The 16,189-nt window shown below is 37.5% G+C and overlaps 1 protein-coding gene across 1 annotated transcript; it reads right to left on the reverse strand.

The window, feature by feature from the left end:
• Positions 1-523: 523 nt before the first annotated feature.
• Positions 524-7,318, reverse strand: MARCOL (MARCO like). Its single transcript, XM_037508326.1, has 3 exons — positions 7,270-7,318; positions 2,513-3,207; positions 524-649 (listed from the first exon to the last, which is right to left on the reverse strand). The coding sequence occupies exons 1-3, from the start codon at positions 7,316-7,318 to the stop codon at positions 524-526; spliced, it is 870 nt and encodes a 289-aa protein (XP_037364223.1).
• Positions 7,319-16,189: the final 8,871 nt, after the last annotated feature.

A 16,189-nucleotide genomic window follows, 5' to 3' on the forward strand; every position in this document is an offset into this window, starting at 1 on the left:
AACTTTAATGTTGTTATTTAAGCTTAAATATATTTTAGTAGGCAACAGTTAGTAATCTATGGGAGTCACAGTTCTCTTTATATATTTATATTTGTAGTAACATACATGTATATATATATACAATATAAATATATAAAATATATAAATATATTGTACTTTTTTTTCACACACACATACAAAAAAAAAAAAACAGTGGAAATGGAAGCAAAAAATTCTGAGTGTTTTGCTCACAACTTTATCTCCAGTGCATAGAGCAGTGTGGTACAAAGTGGATGTTTAATGAAAGTTTGGTCAAATGAGTGATTCCATAATAAACTTACTCCTACTTCAAAAGCTGAATGAATCACATTCTTTCAGGAAATGACTGACTTGACCATTCCAGAATTAAATATCCTTTTAGATTTCCTTTGGACAAATGCTGAGGCATTACTGAAAGAAAACTATATAGACACAGAGAAATATGTTCCTTTATCCCCTTTGGATCAGAATAGTACTTCCTGATACAAAGAAACATAAAGTCCTCTTACCGTTTTGCTTCATTAAATACACAGCTGTTACCATAGGTTTTTCCATCAGAACCACAGACGGGTTTGTAGATAGACTGGCATTTTGAATTTCCACCTGGGCTCTTACTGCTGGTTGGGCCAGTCTGTAGATAATGGTTTCCCATTAGATAAGCATGGGAAAATCAATTTAATTTCAATATTATAATGAAACAAACATTTATTGCTCATTACTCATCGATTTACTCATTGATTAGTACTAAACTAATCCTTTTGTTGACCCTTTTTGTTTTAATTTAATCCATGTGCCAGTACTGAAAGAAGAGTATATTGGGCTCCCTGTGCAGTGTCCAGCATCGAGTGACAAGCATGTAAGCAACAAGCCCAAGACCATATGTGGGTTAAATTTCCACTTTGGGATTCAAGCCCTGAGTTTTTGGACATCAAAGCCCCTGCTCTCCAACCGCTTTAATTATTTGTAGACAAGGCTTACCCTGTGGGAACAAATAGAGATTAGGGAAACATCATACTGGCAAATACACAACACACAGGATTGTAATTTATTGAACATTTTTCTTTCTTGTGCCATTAAAGAAAATGTGGTGGGAGATAGGACTGTGCAGAGTTCAGTAAAGTAGAACCTGAGGTGTTGCCCCAAAGCTTCATCATAGAATGACAGGCCTGTGATCAGAAAGGAGCTCTGACGAGCAGATGAGAGCAGACACTAGAGGGATGGCAAGACTTAGGGGCTTAGTCCTTCTAGAGTCAAAGAAGATGTACAAATACCTAAGTCTTTGCCCATGGCTTAGAGTTTGCCTCTCCACCTTCATATTAATCAATTACTTTCATTTGCACATGTTTTATGAAATGGAGAAGGTTATCACTCCAGTTTTAGCAGGCAATATAAAATTGAGAAAATGGCAACCTGAACATGCAGACGCCTCTAGACACCTGCTGGTGGTAGCAGTAGGGCCTGGTGACATCCATGTGACAGCCTAGATATAAGGTCCAAGAGGAACTGACAGCAGCTTTTGTTTGAAAGCACATTCAGGAATACAAGTTATGAGACTGAAAGGAGGTTTTCATGAAGATAATGAGACAGATGTGCTCTAGAAAACTGTTTTTGGGTAAACTAAGTGGAATGTTTGGAGTCATTATATTTAACATTTATTTAATATTCCATTTAAAAATTAGGAGACTGGCACATGGGAAAAAGGCAAGAAAAAGCAAATCCCAGTGGGACTCAGAGGGAAATATGGGAGTGACAGTGCTCACTGTTACAGCGATGGTGCCACAATGCAGTATTATTCACGCATCTCATTCACCTGATAAATAGCTCAAGAGAACATATTATATGCCTGTCTGGTTCTAGGATTTGAGGATATGAAAAGAAATGGAACTTTCTCTAAGGGGTTCATGATCTAGTTGAATAGACAATAAATTACCAAACAATAAACTACATTCTGGGATAGAGAATACTGAACCTAGAGGATATGAATGATATGGACCATGTGAGCAAAGAGTGACAGGAACTGTAGCAGCAGGGTCCTGATTGTGAAGATTCTTAAATGTCATGCTTAGCAGTTTGAATTTTATTTTCCAGGGAATGTGATGCCCCTGAAGAATTCTCAGCAGGGGAGTGATATTGGATCGCAGTTGTGGTTTAGAATTAACCCTGAGTGATTTGTAATCATGGAGGGGATGGAAATGAACATGAAAGTTAAATCTGGTGGGGATGGGCCTCAGGTGAGAGTGTGAGCTAGTCTAATACAGGCAGAGGAAAACAAATACTAGAAGGAAATGAGAGGTAGAGTGGAGTAGCCTGACACTCCCTACTGATTACAGGTGTTGTGTGGGAAAATAGCCACCTCCAGATTCCTTCTCATTCAGCTGAATCTGTAAATTATTTGTCATTAGTACAGTACACTTTGTTAACTATTCTGTGTCTGGTAAATAGAATGGTTGAGGTAAGTTGAATAAAGAAAAAAAAAAAAGAAATTACTGCTAACCTGAATCTCCTTTGTATTGCCATTCGAAGGGTTGGCTACATTTTTTCTGTTATCTTGATTGTAAAAAGACTTTGGTTTTCCCTGTTGGCTGGAAGATCCCGGATTTCCCTGTTGGCTGGAAGATCCCGGTTTTCCCTGTTGGCTGGAAGATCCCGGTTTTCCCTGCTGGCTGGAAGATTCCGGTTTTCCCTGTTGGCTGGAAGATCCCGGTTTTTCCTGTTGGCTGGAAGATCCTGGTTTTCCCTGTTGGCTAGGAGATCCTGGTTTTCCATGTTGGTTAGAACACCCTGCTTTTCCTTGTTGGCTGGGACATCCTGGTTTTCCCTGTTGGCTGGAAGATCCTGGTTCTCCTTTTTGGCTAGATGATCCTGGCATTCCTTGCTGGCTAGAAGATCCTAGATTCCCACTTTGGATAGAGTGTCCTGAATTCCCTTGCAGACTCCCAGGCTGGTTGAAAGTTCCTGGCCTCCCTTGCTGATTAAAGTTCCCCATTTTCCCTGGCTGGTTAGAATACCCTGGTCGTCCTTGCGGACCAAATATCCCTGTGTTTTCATGTGTGTTGCTACCTCCTTGATTATTAGCTTCTTTTTGTCCTCCCTGATGGTTAGCTTCATTTTTTCTCTCTAGAGTAAGTGCAGATTCTGGACCCTTTTGTATTTTGAAAACATTTGTTCTCCAAGCCTGGGTTGAAGACACTAAAATGATATCATGAAGAGAAAAATAAAAATATTTAACTTCAAGAATTTAAAATCCATAGCATTCATTCCCAAGATATAATTTGTATTAATTGATCTTTTTTTTAAAAAAAAATTGGTCCTCAAGACAGAATATTCCCATTACTTCTCATCATTGAATATTTTGGTTCTGCCACTTTTTTCTTCTTAACTACATTCATAATTTCTGAAAATCAAGGGATCACACCTGTTTGCCTTATTTCTAAATCATAGTCTGAATTTTTTATACTGGGCCTCCATACTACCCCAAATTCCTTTTTTAAAAAAGATTTATTTAGTTATGCATGCAACAACTGGGCTATAGGCCAGAGGTATGAGGGGTAAGAGGATTTACCAGAGACAGAGTAGGGAACAGAACAGGCGGATTGACTGAAATACACTGCTGAGGGGACCAGAGGGCCGGACAGGAGAGGTCTGCTGCTGTGGGTAGCTCCCTGGCCGGGGATCGAACTCGTGCTGCAGTGGCTGTGCATAGTTTCATAAGTTGCATCTTAACCCCTTGCACTACCAGGGAGGCCTCCCAAATTTCTTTTAATAATTTATTAATTATTCAAACTGACTGTTTAATGCTTATTCTAAATTTTCTCACCATCGGGTGGGGGGAAGCAAATATTGTCTAAAAAAATGTAAAAAATTATAAATGTTAAAATAAAAAAATAAAATAAATGAAAAATAAAAATAAATTTTCTTACCATCACAAAACCCATTTCCATTTCCCTAACCTCACTCTGTAGATGCCATCATCAACCTTCCAGATATAGAAGAAGAAAGTCATTTGCCCTCCCGGCCATCATCACTCCTCCCTCTTTATCTATTTTTTCCTCTCATCCCTGTCCCAAAGACAAAGGTTCTCTTGTTCTTCAGAACATACTTTCTAATTTAGTCATCTTTTTGTCCACCATTTTTCAATTATACTCTCTCTGGTGGTTGCTTATTTCTTTTGTTTTAAATTACTGCATAAATACTATATGACTATTTCTTAAAATCTGTGTTTCACAATTCATCTACTCTGCTTCTCCAATTTATTTTGGAAGTCCATCCATCACTCAATGTCTATCTATTTATCTGTCTGTTTATTTATTTATTTATAGACTGACATGCAGATATATAGAGAGTAGACATAGATATATCTCTCTACATATGTGTCTGTATGTGCAAACAAGCAAAAAGAAATTTATGGTAATATGAGCAATGCTTATATGTGATATATATATATGTGTGTGTATATATATCACAAATATGTATATATTTTAATTTATTCATATCCCATTCCAAAATGGGAACTATCTGGTAAACATTGAATAAGCAAATAGAAAGGTTTTAGAGCTGCTGAGCATGCAGTGGTATTCCTTTTAACATTTTTTTTTTTTTAAATATAAGTGCTTCTTATTTGATGACCTTTTCTGTTTGATGATTCCTCTTTCTTCCCTTGCTACTTTATTTGAGGTTTCCTCAAAAGCTTTTTTTTTTCTTTATAAGCTTCCTTAGTAAGTTTTTCAACTTACATAGCTTTAACTCATTTTAATGTGGATTATTCCAAATCTATAACTAGGGTTTCATTGGCATTTTCCCTGCTTTATATTTCCATGAGTATACACACTTATGCATTCACATACATTTAACTAACATCAAACATACAATTAATCCTTATCTGATGAGTATTACCATATTATATTACATTGCCAATGGTTAAGATCCAGGCATAGGAAGTTTACCAGTTAGTAACCTGGTTTACTAAACTATGGTATAGCACAGGGTAGAGTGTTTGGCTATTATCAGCCATTCTGTCTATTTACCAAAAAATATTTAGAGTCCACTACTGTGCCAAAACTATAGTAATATCTTGGGATATAATTATAAACAAGGCCTGTATGGTTCCACCCTCAGGAAGCTCAGAAGTCCACTGGGGGTTCCAAGAAACAAGCAGAAATTTATGGAAGTGTGAGTATCTGAGGAGTAAGTTAGACAACAGACCCAGAAGAATCAAGATGGTGGAGAAGATAGAGGTATAGAGCATAGACAGAAAAAATGGACTAAACAATAATGATTTCCAGCAGAGATGTGCATATGCATGAATCCTAAGAGCCAAACATTATTCAGTAACTAGCACTAACTTCAAGTAGAAATCAACTAGAATAAAGATATGGTTAAAATGGTTAAAATGGGGAAAAAATAGATAAATTGACTATCTAAAAATTATCTAAAATTATCTAAAAATAGATAAATTTGTTAATTATCTTCAGCTTTTTTAAAGGTTGTACAGGCAAGTTGTGTCAAATCCTAAATATGTAAACGTTCCCTTCCCTCCTGCCCTGATACACCCATTTTTTTACCTATGTTGCAATTATATGTTCTAGGTTTTTCTGTATTTTAGAGACATTTTATGTATTTACAAACATATTTAAATATATTTTCAGTCAGTAGCATACTGTACATACTGTTCTACTACTTGATTTCTCCCTTGCCAATACAGTGAAGCCATCTCCCTATTACAAAAAGAGCACATTCATCAATTTCCTTAATGACTCCTACTATCTCATTCGATAAATGTGCCATAATTTAACAAGTCTTCTTTCAAATACCAGCTAATTAATTTCCCTCTTTTACTGTTACATGATTTAATGAAATTCCCAATAATACATCATTTCTTACATAGATAAATTTGTAGGATAAAAACCTGGGGCAGACTTTTTAGGTAAAAAAAAAAAAAGATAACTAAGATAGCAGAATGTACTTGAACTATCTATATTTTAACTAAACTTTTATAAAAGAATTGCCTCCTGATTTAAAAACTCTAAATACTCATGTCTCCCTCTCCTTCATCCTGCAAATTCATATAGCCACTACATCTGGTATTAATGCACTTTTTCCAACAACACATGCCTGCTGATGATGCACCAAATGTCACATAGCAAGGCACAAAGAGAAATGGAACTTGCCCTCATGGAACATATATGTTCTAGTAGGTGATTTATCTGTATGCTTTGTTTTTTTCCTTAAAAAATATGATTTTATGTATATAAGCATACATATTTTTTTCTCCTTCCTCTCTCATCCCTATTAGCTCTATATGTTATTTCTTAACTCTACCATTTCAGAAGCTCCCTAAATGTTGTCTGTATACAAACATCTTTCACATCTAACTCATGTTTGATACCACTACCGACTGATGTTTCCTAACCCTGTGGGGTGATCCTCTCACACTTAGCAAGTGCAATGCTTTCAATGAGAAGATGATTGTTCTTCCTTGTTTTCCACTTGAAAGTACCTGAAGGTCATTGGAACTTTATTTTTGTTATTTTCTTTCACTAGTGATTAAAGAAATGGTCACAAAGGAGATCATAATCTAGACCTCCACAAATTGGAATCTGTCTTATAATATATTGAGAACTCTATTATCTGTGTCATTATTATCTTGAGAATTTGCCAGCCCTGATCAGAAATTTACAGCTCTGACAACAGGCAACCGAACTCTATTGAGTTAAATAATAGTCTTGAATGACAAGCAAGTAAGAACACTAGTAGTGCTTGCTAATGATAGTGCACACTTAATTCCTATAACAACTTACAGGAATGTATAATTATTTCCACTTTAAACATGAGAAAACTGAGGCTAAAATAAAGTTGCTAAATGCACACACATAGGACAAACACAGAGAAACCAGGACTTAAGAGCACAATGCTGGTCATCACACAAAATCATATCCTTCATGAACATGGACTTGAGTGCTCACAAACTCTCACTTCCCTGTAGACTGAATCGATCTTTCTAGTGCAAGTTCTTGCTTCTCCCTTGTCTCTGCTTCTCTCGAGCCACACCAAAACTTTCACTGTTGTCTCACCCAGTCACTATTTTTATGCCTCTGGTCAATATTTATGTTGTTACAAGTTGCCTTCATCCATTTGTCTGGTCAAAAATTCTTCATTTTATAGTTTTCTGACTAAGTATTGCCAAATCAGACCACATTTCTAATTCTTTACTTTGGGAATTGAAAGGAAAGTCATCGAATGTAACTTTCTTACCTGAGAACATGGCCAAGAACATAAAGGGAAGGAATATGAAAGTCTCCATGTTGCAGTCTGTGGTTTCAGACTTGAGCTGCTGGTTGGAGTTTGGGGAAACTCTTCAGTAGATGCTTTCTAAATAAACCACGCTGATCACCACCATGTTATATATTTGAAAAATCCTCCACCCTAATTGCTAAATGCTGTCACTGCGTTTAAAAAAATTACAGAGTAATTTTCACAAACTAGAAGCTGTTTCTTGAATAGATTATTATTTGCTAAATTAACTTCACACCCCAACTCCCATAAATATCCAAGTTTTAGTATGTTTCTACAGATATTTTCCTCACAGAAAAAAAATTAAAATGTTGAAACCCATCTGGGAAAGTGGTAAATTATGTGTTCACAAGTTTTCATTGAGATGATTTATCTTCCATTAGTCCCGCTATTGAGTCTACAAGTTTATATGTCCATAATAGAGATTGTCCTGAATTGTGCCAATTATTTATCATAAATTATATTTTCAAAGAAAGTACAAATGCAGTGAATATTGGTCTTTAGTAAGTGATGAATGCATCCAATGGGGAATACTGATGGGTCATGCATTTTTATGAGGTAACAAGAGACAATAGAAATTTTGTTTAAGAATAATAAGACCACACTATGGCCCTTCTTGCCTCAAGCTATTTTGCCGAACAGAAGCTCATGTGAAAATTAACTTGGGATTTTTAGTTGGTCATAAACCCTCTTATAATACTATAAAACTGTGGAATAGTGTTTTCAAGATTGGCAGTTCTAATAAGAAAATCTTGAACTAATTGAAGCATATCCAAAAGACAATAACCTTGCTAATGTAAAGCTTTGAGGCCAATTGCATAAGGTTGGTTGATGGCTGTAGGGAACGGAGACTTGACTAAAGACAGACTTATGAGTGATTCTGCCATTTAGGTCATCATCTGAAGGGCATTGGTGTGGAGAAGAAAAATATTATTTGCTATGCATAGTTCCCAACAGCAGAACTAATTTTGATATAAGAAAGTACAGGATAAACACTGGAATTCTTAAGAAAAATTTTGCATGGATCAGGGTGGTAAACTAGAGGAGTCTTCTCATTTCTTCCAGCTCTAAGATTTGAATTGTGATTGAGTTTCAGTTGCATTTATTTAGAAAGAGGAAAATTTTGAAAATGGCAAATGTCTTAAATTGTAAGGCATTAAGATCAGAGAAAGAAAAAGTTTAAAGTTTTTCTATAGTAAGAAGGCGACATTTTTCCATTACATAATTATTCTCCATATAGACTTGGATTTATGGGTTCATGTAAGTGTCAGAAGAGGCTCAGTGAACCATAAGTCTGTGTGTGTGTATATTCAGTTGATTTTTGCCTAAATTTCATTATGAGAAGTTTCAATATACAGATGAGTTGAGAGAACTCTGCAGTGTAAACCCACATACAATCAAGATTCTTCAATTAATGTTGTGCTATATTTGCTCTATCATATATTGATTTACATAATTGTGTAATTTTGATGTAAGATATTTTCACATACAGCTACTCATGTATAGAACCCAGTTCATTACATTCCCAAATACCAATAAATGGACCATAATAACTTGCATTTGTATTTTGTCCAAGCAATTGTCTCTTATATACTTACTGGCATCATCCATTCTGCATAGGCTTTCTGCTAACTCCAGTGCTATAGGTACTTCAAAGCAACATATATTACTCCTAAATACAACTGAATGCCTTGTATGTGAGAAAAGTGCAGTGAAAAGACAAAGTCTGAAGTCTCTGCCTGTAGTCTCAGAGATTCTCTCAACGAGTCAGTTCAAGGTATTGCTGCACTGAATAATGTATTTCTCCCATTTTTCAGTATTTATTTTCCAAAACATTCCAAAATGTTGTGGGGAGAAGATGGGAGTGAGGGAGGTGCAGGGGTAAATGAATTTGCCAGAGACAGAGTGAAGAACAGAAAGAGAGATTTATTGAAATACACCGCTAAGAGAAGCAGAGGGTGAGACAGGAGAGGTCTGCATGCAAGGAAGGTTTTGGGGCTCCCTTTTATAGACTGTTTTCGCGGGCTTTTCATGACTGCATAGTCAATATGGGCTGGTTAGTGCTGGGATATCTGGTCTTGACATTGAGCTTTGACACAGACTATGTACTGGCCCTTCTTCTGCATTCAGGGTCACAGTGATCAGTCTTATGACCTCATTCCCATAGCAACCTTATCAGTTCTCCTTATTCAAGCCTCCCAAACCTTCCTGCTAGAGAAGGGGTGGTGGTTTAGATTTTAACCTTATTAAGTGATGCCCCAATACAACAGCCCTTTTAAATACTTGCTTTCAATGCTCCAGTTTTCTTAAATGGAACATTCAATTTCTCCTTGAATGATGGGAATTTTCCCACCTTTAAATTTGCCTTCCGTGGTTACTGTTCTTCACATTTGGAAGTTAGGTCAGAAATCAGTCTTGAAGCAAAGTCAGTAAGTGCTCACCACACTCACACACTAGAGCAGGATGCCTTGCATGTCTTCGAGTGGGCTTCTAGATAAAGGTTATCTTTCAGTGTCCTTATATTTGAGTAGAAGTAACAATAGCAATGGAGTCATGTGACCCAAGGTGTCTGTCTCCCCTCTTTTTAATTTGTGTGATCTTGTACAAATCACTGTCTCTCTTTCTCTACCTGCCTATTTTTCTGTCTCTCTTTCCTCTTCTTTCAAAAATCATAATACTTCATTGAAGGAATAAAATTTTGCAAAGTGTTTTGTTGTGTCCTGGAAGAAAAAAATTTATACTCATAGTTTATTGAACTTGATTTTGATTGTGGGTTAGCATCCTGTGTCAGTTGCCTGATTTAATATCAACAAATCATTTCTCATACTGCGAAAGAAAAAGAAACTTTGGACTCACTATTAGCCTAGTTTCATTTCAGTTCTTGGTGGGGTGTGGGAAGTTGGGAGAAGAACAACTTGTGTCAGTTTTTGGTCTTTGAACCCCAGAAGGTGTGCAACATTAAGCACAAATATAGACAGACTGCTTCAGCCACACAGCATTCATTGGGCTATTCAGGCACAGACATGAGTAGGTTGAACTGAATCCAGCAGACAAAGTGAATGTTTGGTCTGATCTTTGAAATAAAATTCACATTGCATGGAAGGCATCGTGCCTCTTAAATTCAGGGTCAGATTGAAAAGTGTTTAGAGGCAAAGGTCAAGTACTAGGTATTCATCAGCTAACTTAAGGCCCTTTGGCATTTTCCAGTTGACTTCACTTACTTGATCTTCCCGCAGTCTTCGCTTTGTGGGGATTTAGCATCAGAACACTGAGTCCCAGATGGTGGAAAATGTTTGGAATAGAACCTTGGGTTACTGCTTCTGTTTTGGGATTCATTTCTTCAGTGTACAAAGTTTCAGTGCAAACTGAAATTCAAATACATTCAATTTTGTCATTATTTATTGAGATGACACATATAGGTGACATTCTAAAATGTTCCATTAATGTTAGCTATTGTTATTATAGTCATGTGAACGTTTGACATTAGGAATATGACCGCCACCACCTTTACTTTAGTTGAAGACACATGAGGTCACTGGAGAACCATAAAATATAATAGAGCATGATTATAATCATCATGAACTAATTGCTCTTATTAGGCATTTATTGACTTATTCTTGAAATTATTCCATTGTCTGGAAATCTTTTGATGTGTAAATCTGAAAATTCTGGGGATAAAATCTAAAGTATATTATCTTTCTCATGACAAAATTAACTTCCTCCTCACCATCATAAATAGAGTGACTTTTTTGGCATTATGTTAACAGCTCAGAGAAACAAGTTGCATAATTTTGTCCCTTGTTGAGCATCAGATATATTATTTTTAGCTGTTTAGGTTTTTTATAACTAGTTTGTCAAAACTTAACTTGCAGTAATTCCACTCATAATTAGTCTTACTTTCTAAAGAAAAGAGCATATTTTTATATCCTTTACAAAGATTGCCACCAACAAATCCTCATGCAAGTAACTCCTCTCCTACAGAAAAGGGGTCCATTTCTCCTCCCTTGAACTTAGCTGGTCATGTGACTTCCTTTAACTAACAGAATGCAATGCAAAGGGGGTTACAGTGTCCCATTTTCACCTTTAATCCTTAAGAACCTGGTAAGGGTTGAATGAGAGACCATGAGAGAGCCAGAGAGAGACTGTGAATGAAATCATCTGAATGAAATCATCTTGGATTCCAGTAGATCTACCAGCCATCACTATAGGGATCAGAGATGGACTCTGATGAGCTTGGAAAATTGCAGAATTGTGGGCAAATAAATGACTGCTTTTGTTTCAAGCCTTTTTTAAAATATTTATTTATTTATGCATACAAAAGCTGGGGTACAGACCAGAGATGCAGGGGTGGGGGGTGAGAGGATTCACCAGAGACAGAGTGGGGAACAGACCAGGCGAACTGACTGAATTATACTGCTGAGGGGAGCAGCAGGCGAGTCAAGAGAGGTCTGCTGTGCCTTGTAGGTAGCTCCCTGGCCGGGATTGAATTGGCTGCGGATAGCTTCATAGGTTGTGTCTTAACCCCTTGAGCCACCAGGGAGGGCCCTATTTTAAGTCTTTAAATTAAAGATGATTTGCTATGCAGCGATAGATAGCTGTTATAGTATTGCTGACAAGACAATGATTACTTCTTTCACATTTATCAAGACCCCATAATTATAACAGCTACTATTTACCTAGGCACTTTACACGCATTATGTCATTTAGTACTCAAAGCAGTATTTTTGTTACACCCTAAAATTTTTGATAAGGAAACTCAAGCACAGGTGTTTACACACAGTTAACCTTAGTAGAGATATTTTAAATTGGCTGTCTACGGAAACTGTGATATTGTATGATTTATAAGAAGAAATTTGTGTGTGTGTGTGTGTGTGTTATTTGTCCAAGGTTCCTGGCTCATAGTTCCTAAAACCCTAGACATTTCTTATGAGACATATGATGGCTTTTGTTAAGTACATGAGGTAACTTTTGGAAGCCCCCTACTATCCAAACTGGCTATCAGGAGAACTAACCACAACATCAGGGGATTGGAACTTTCAATCCCGCTTCACACTGACCTATGGGGAGGGAAAAGGGGCTGGAGATGGAGTTCAGTTGCCAATAGTCAATGATTTAATCAACCCTGCTCTTGAATGAAGTCTTCTGGGATAGCATGACATGCCAGAGTATGTTGGGGAGTCCTTGAAATAGTTCATAATTAGCAATGCAGGTTTAGTAATAATAATTCTCAGGTATATTGATTTCCTTTGTTTTTCATTAGTACCTCAACACACTTTAGATACAAACTTATTGAGTTCATGAAAATAATGTCTTCACAAACCCTACATTAAGAAATAATTTGCATGAGTTTCATTCTCTCTCTGCTCTTATTTTTTTTAAGATTTTATTTATTTATCATACAAGAGCTGGGGTACAGGCCAGAGGTGCGAGGGGTAAGAGGATTCACCAGACAGAGTAGGGAACAGAACAGGCAGACTGACTGAAATACACTGCTGAGGGGAGCAGCGGGAGAGACAGGAGAGGTTTGCCTCTCCATGTGGGTTGCTCCCTGCCTGGCCACGGATCAAACTTGTGCTGCAGAGGCTGCAGATTGTTTGTGTGGTGCTTAACCCCTTGCACCACCAGGGAGATGGTCTCTGCTCTTACTAACTTAGTGACTTGTCACAGTTGCTGTGCTTCAAACTTCCCTTAGATAAGGTAAATAGAGCAATAATATCTATCTCAATGGGTTGCTGTGAAAATTTAATGAGTCAACATATGCAAAGCCAATATATGCACTTTCTGGTGCATAGAAAACACCCAAACACTTCATGCATGTTACCTATTACTGTTTTTTCAATTGTATACATAATTTGATCACTAGTATAGTCTGGCATCTTCAAAACAAGGGATTTTAAATAAGGCTTGCTGAAACAGCTGATGATTCTATGGAAAGAAAATAAATCCAGGAGATATTTGGCGGATGAGGATGTGAACATGTAATAGAAAGTTTAGATCCAAAAGTGCTGACTCCTACCTGAGTGGAGAGATTTCACTTAAGACTCAAGCTAAATGCCTAGAACCACAGTATGCATTTATTGGGGTGGAGGTGGGGGGAATCCACAGACAACAATATAGGCATAACAGTTCAATGGCAGTAAAAAGGAGGAGGGATATAAACCACAAGCCAAGGTTCAAGGTTAGGAAGAACAGCACAAAGGGGACAGTGTTTAGGACCCAGAACTCCCCTGTGATGCCATCTCTTTGGGCAGCTGAAAGCTGCTTCTCCGGTGAACAGACCTGGAGAAGACTTCAGAGACCACATAAATTAGCTTGATTCAGTTACTGTATTTACATGGTTCTCAGAGGTGCGCGATTAGGGTCATTTGTTAATTTACTTCGGGCTTGGCCACTGGGCATAGGTAGGCTTTTAGCTTCCCTTGTCTTTTGTGTATCTATTTATCAATGTCTTCAGGAACAAGTGGTTGCTTTTTAACTGATAATTTTAGTCTTTCAATCTTAATTGCCTCCACCTCTCAGTGGGTCTTTATAATATCATTATGTCTGTCTGTCTGTCTATCTGACATGTCAACCAGTCATGATTATTAATTAACAATACTTAGAACAGAAAAAGGAAGTGTAGGTAATGTGTGAACATTGTATGTACCTGTGAGCATGTTCGTGTGTGTGTGTGTGTGTGTGTGTGAGAGAGAGAGAGAGAGAAGTAGATGGTTAGGAAACTATTCTGTGTATGTAATTCCAGAGCAGAAAGAAGTATTATACTTGATGGAAATCATAAAAAGACAAATACTAACTTACCATAAAGGAATTATCCTCTATTGAGGCTGCTTCTTTAGATGGTGAATTTTTCAAAATTAAGAGTAGTCAATGAAACACTTAAAATTGTTACGCCTCAAAGGTGGGGTACTAGGCCTCCCTGGTGGTGCAGGCAGTTGAGCGCCACACTGTGAAGGTGTCCACAACAGCCTCTGCAGCGCGGGTTCCATCCTGGCTGGCCAGCAAGAATCCCACATGGCATAGCAGACCTCTCCTGTCGCGCCCGCTGCTCCCCTCAGCAGTGTATTTCATCAGTCTGCCTGTTCTGTTCCCCGCTCTCTCTCTGGCAGATCCTTTCACCCTCCCGTGCATCTGCCCTGTACCCCGGTTCTTGTATAAAGAAATAAATCTTTTAAAAAAAAGGTGGGGTACAAACCTCATGTGCCACAGACCCAGGAGCTAATGGTAAGGAACGAAGCTGGTCAGGGAGCACTGTGTGAGTGATTCCTCTAAGAGTCCAAAGTTAGCCCATTGTTGGTTATTAAGGAATATGGCATGGTACAGACAAATCTCATTTTTCAAGAGATTTTGAAATCCAGTTTTTAAATGAACTCTTTCAAATTTTTTAAGAGTTGGCACCCAAATGAAAAGAAGTACCAGTGTGCGGGCTAAAGAAGCACAGTCAGCTCCATCTAGTTTCTTCATCCTTCGTTGGGGACCTCTGCTGCACACGCTGTCAAGTACCTAATACTGAAGTGCTCTGCCTTTTGAACTTGGTTTTCCCACCTTCTCAGTTAGACACTATGACAACAATCCTCAAAAACAAATCATTTTTTCACGATGCTTCTGGTCTTTTTCTTTTCCATAGACTGTTACTCCACTATTCTTTCTTTTCTCACAGCACATTTCTCCAGTCATGGATAGCTACAATGAGGTCTTCCTTTGGTGCACTCAGACATTTCCTATAATTCTTGAGACAAAATCCCAGCGCTTTTACATGGCTGCCAAGGCTTTGATTAACTTGTTCCTTTCACCTTTGCTTATGCTAACCTTATGTCCATTTCAAGGTTTCATATTTTGTGTTTCGTTGGTTATAGGTGCTGTTTTCTACTTGCACACCCTTGCTCCACTATGCACCTTAATCCTCTTCAGGACTCAGTTCCAAGTGACCGATTTCAAACTACCCTCCTATCCAAAGTGAACCAAATTTTCCCCATCACACACCTCAATTTTGTTTCCTATACAGATTTGTTAGTAATTGAAAATGTATTTTAATGTATTTTATTTTTGTGTACCTTCTCAGGTATAAGAATCTTTCAAGTAGGCATCTTTTCTTGACTTTTCCCTATGCTTGGAATGGTATCTGCTCTCTCATTGCAATCATAACTACTTTGGCAATCACTGGGCTTTAAAACTCAGTGGATATCAAACTACATTTTAATTAGTTAGTATACATTTTTCTCTCCCAGTAGTTTATAAACATCTTGAAGTTGCCCAGCTTGTCTATCCATCTTTAGCTTTCTAAGCACCCACAACACATCATTAATTCTCTATTTGCAAGCCTTTTTACAGCTTACCAAACATAGAAAATTATAATATATTATGCAGTACACTCTGGTGCACTGACCAGACACCAGCCTAAAGACTTCCACTGTGCCTGAACCTATTCTGGCATCTGCATTTTGTCTCAGTTGTTACTTTTTTTTTTGTCTCAGCAAACAAACTGAGAAGATCTGAAACAAACTCAATGAGGCCCTTAGGGCAAAACACTTTCCCGACACACAAATAAAGAATGCTTATTTGTGTCAGCTGGTGTAAATTTTCTTGGACTGAACTTTATTATCCTTGAATTCATCTGTTAAAATTCTGAAGACTTGAGATTCAAAGCACTGATTGGAGAATTCTAGAAGCGGTAACTGTGCTGATACGCTATGCCCTGTGTTTGTTTTCAAACTGGATCGTTTCATGCTAAGGTAGGCAGCAGTTGTCCTAACTCCTTCAGGCAAAGGCCTTCATTATTACATCAGTGTAGAAATAATGTCAAGATAACTTTATTGAAGTGGCTTTCTTTTATGCACAATCACTGGCGGGAAGTACATTGCAATCAAGAGTAGCAGAGACTAGA

The sequence above is a fragment of the Talpa occidentalis genome, unplaced genomic scaffold, assembly GCF_014898055.3.
Source record: "Talpa occidentalis isolate TD23 unplaced genomic scaffold, MPIMG_talOcc4v2.1 talOcc4.13, whole genome shotgun sequence".
NCBI lineage: Eukaryota > Metazoa > Chordata > Mammalia > Eulipotyphla > Talpidae > Talpa > Talpa occidentalis.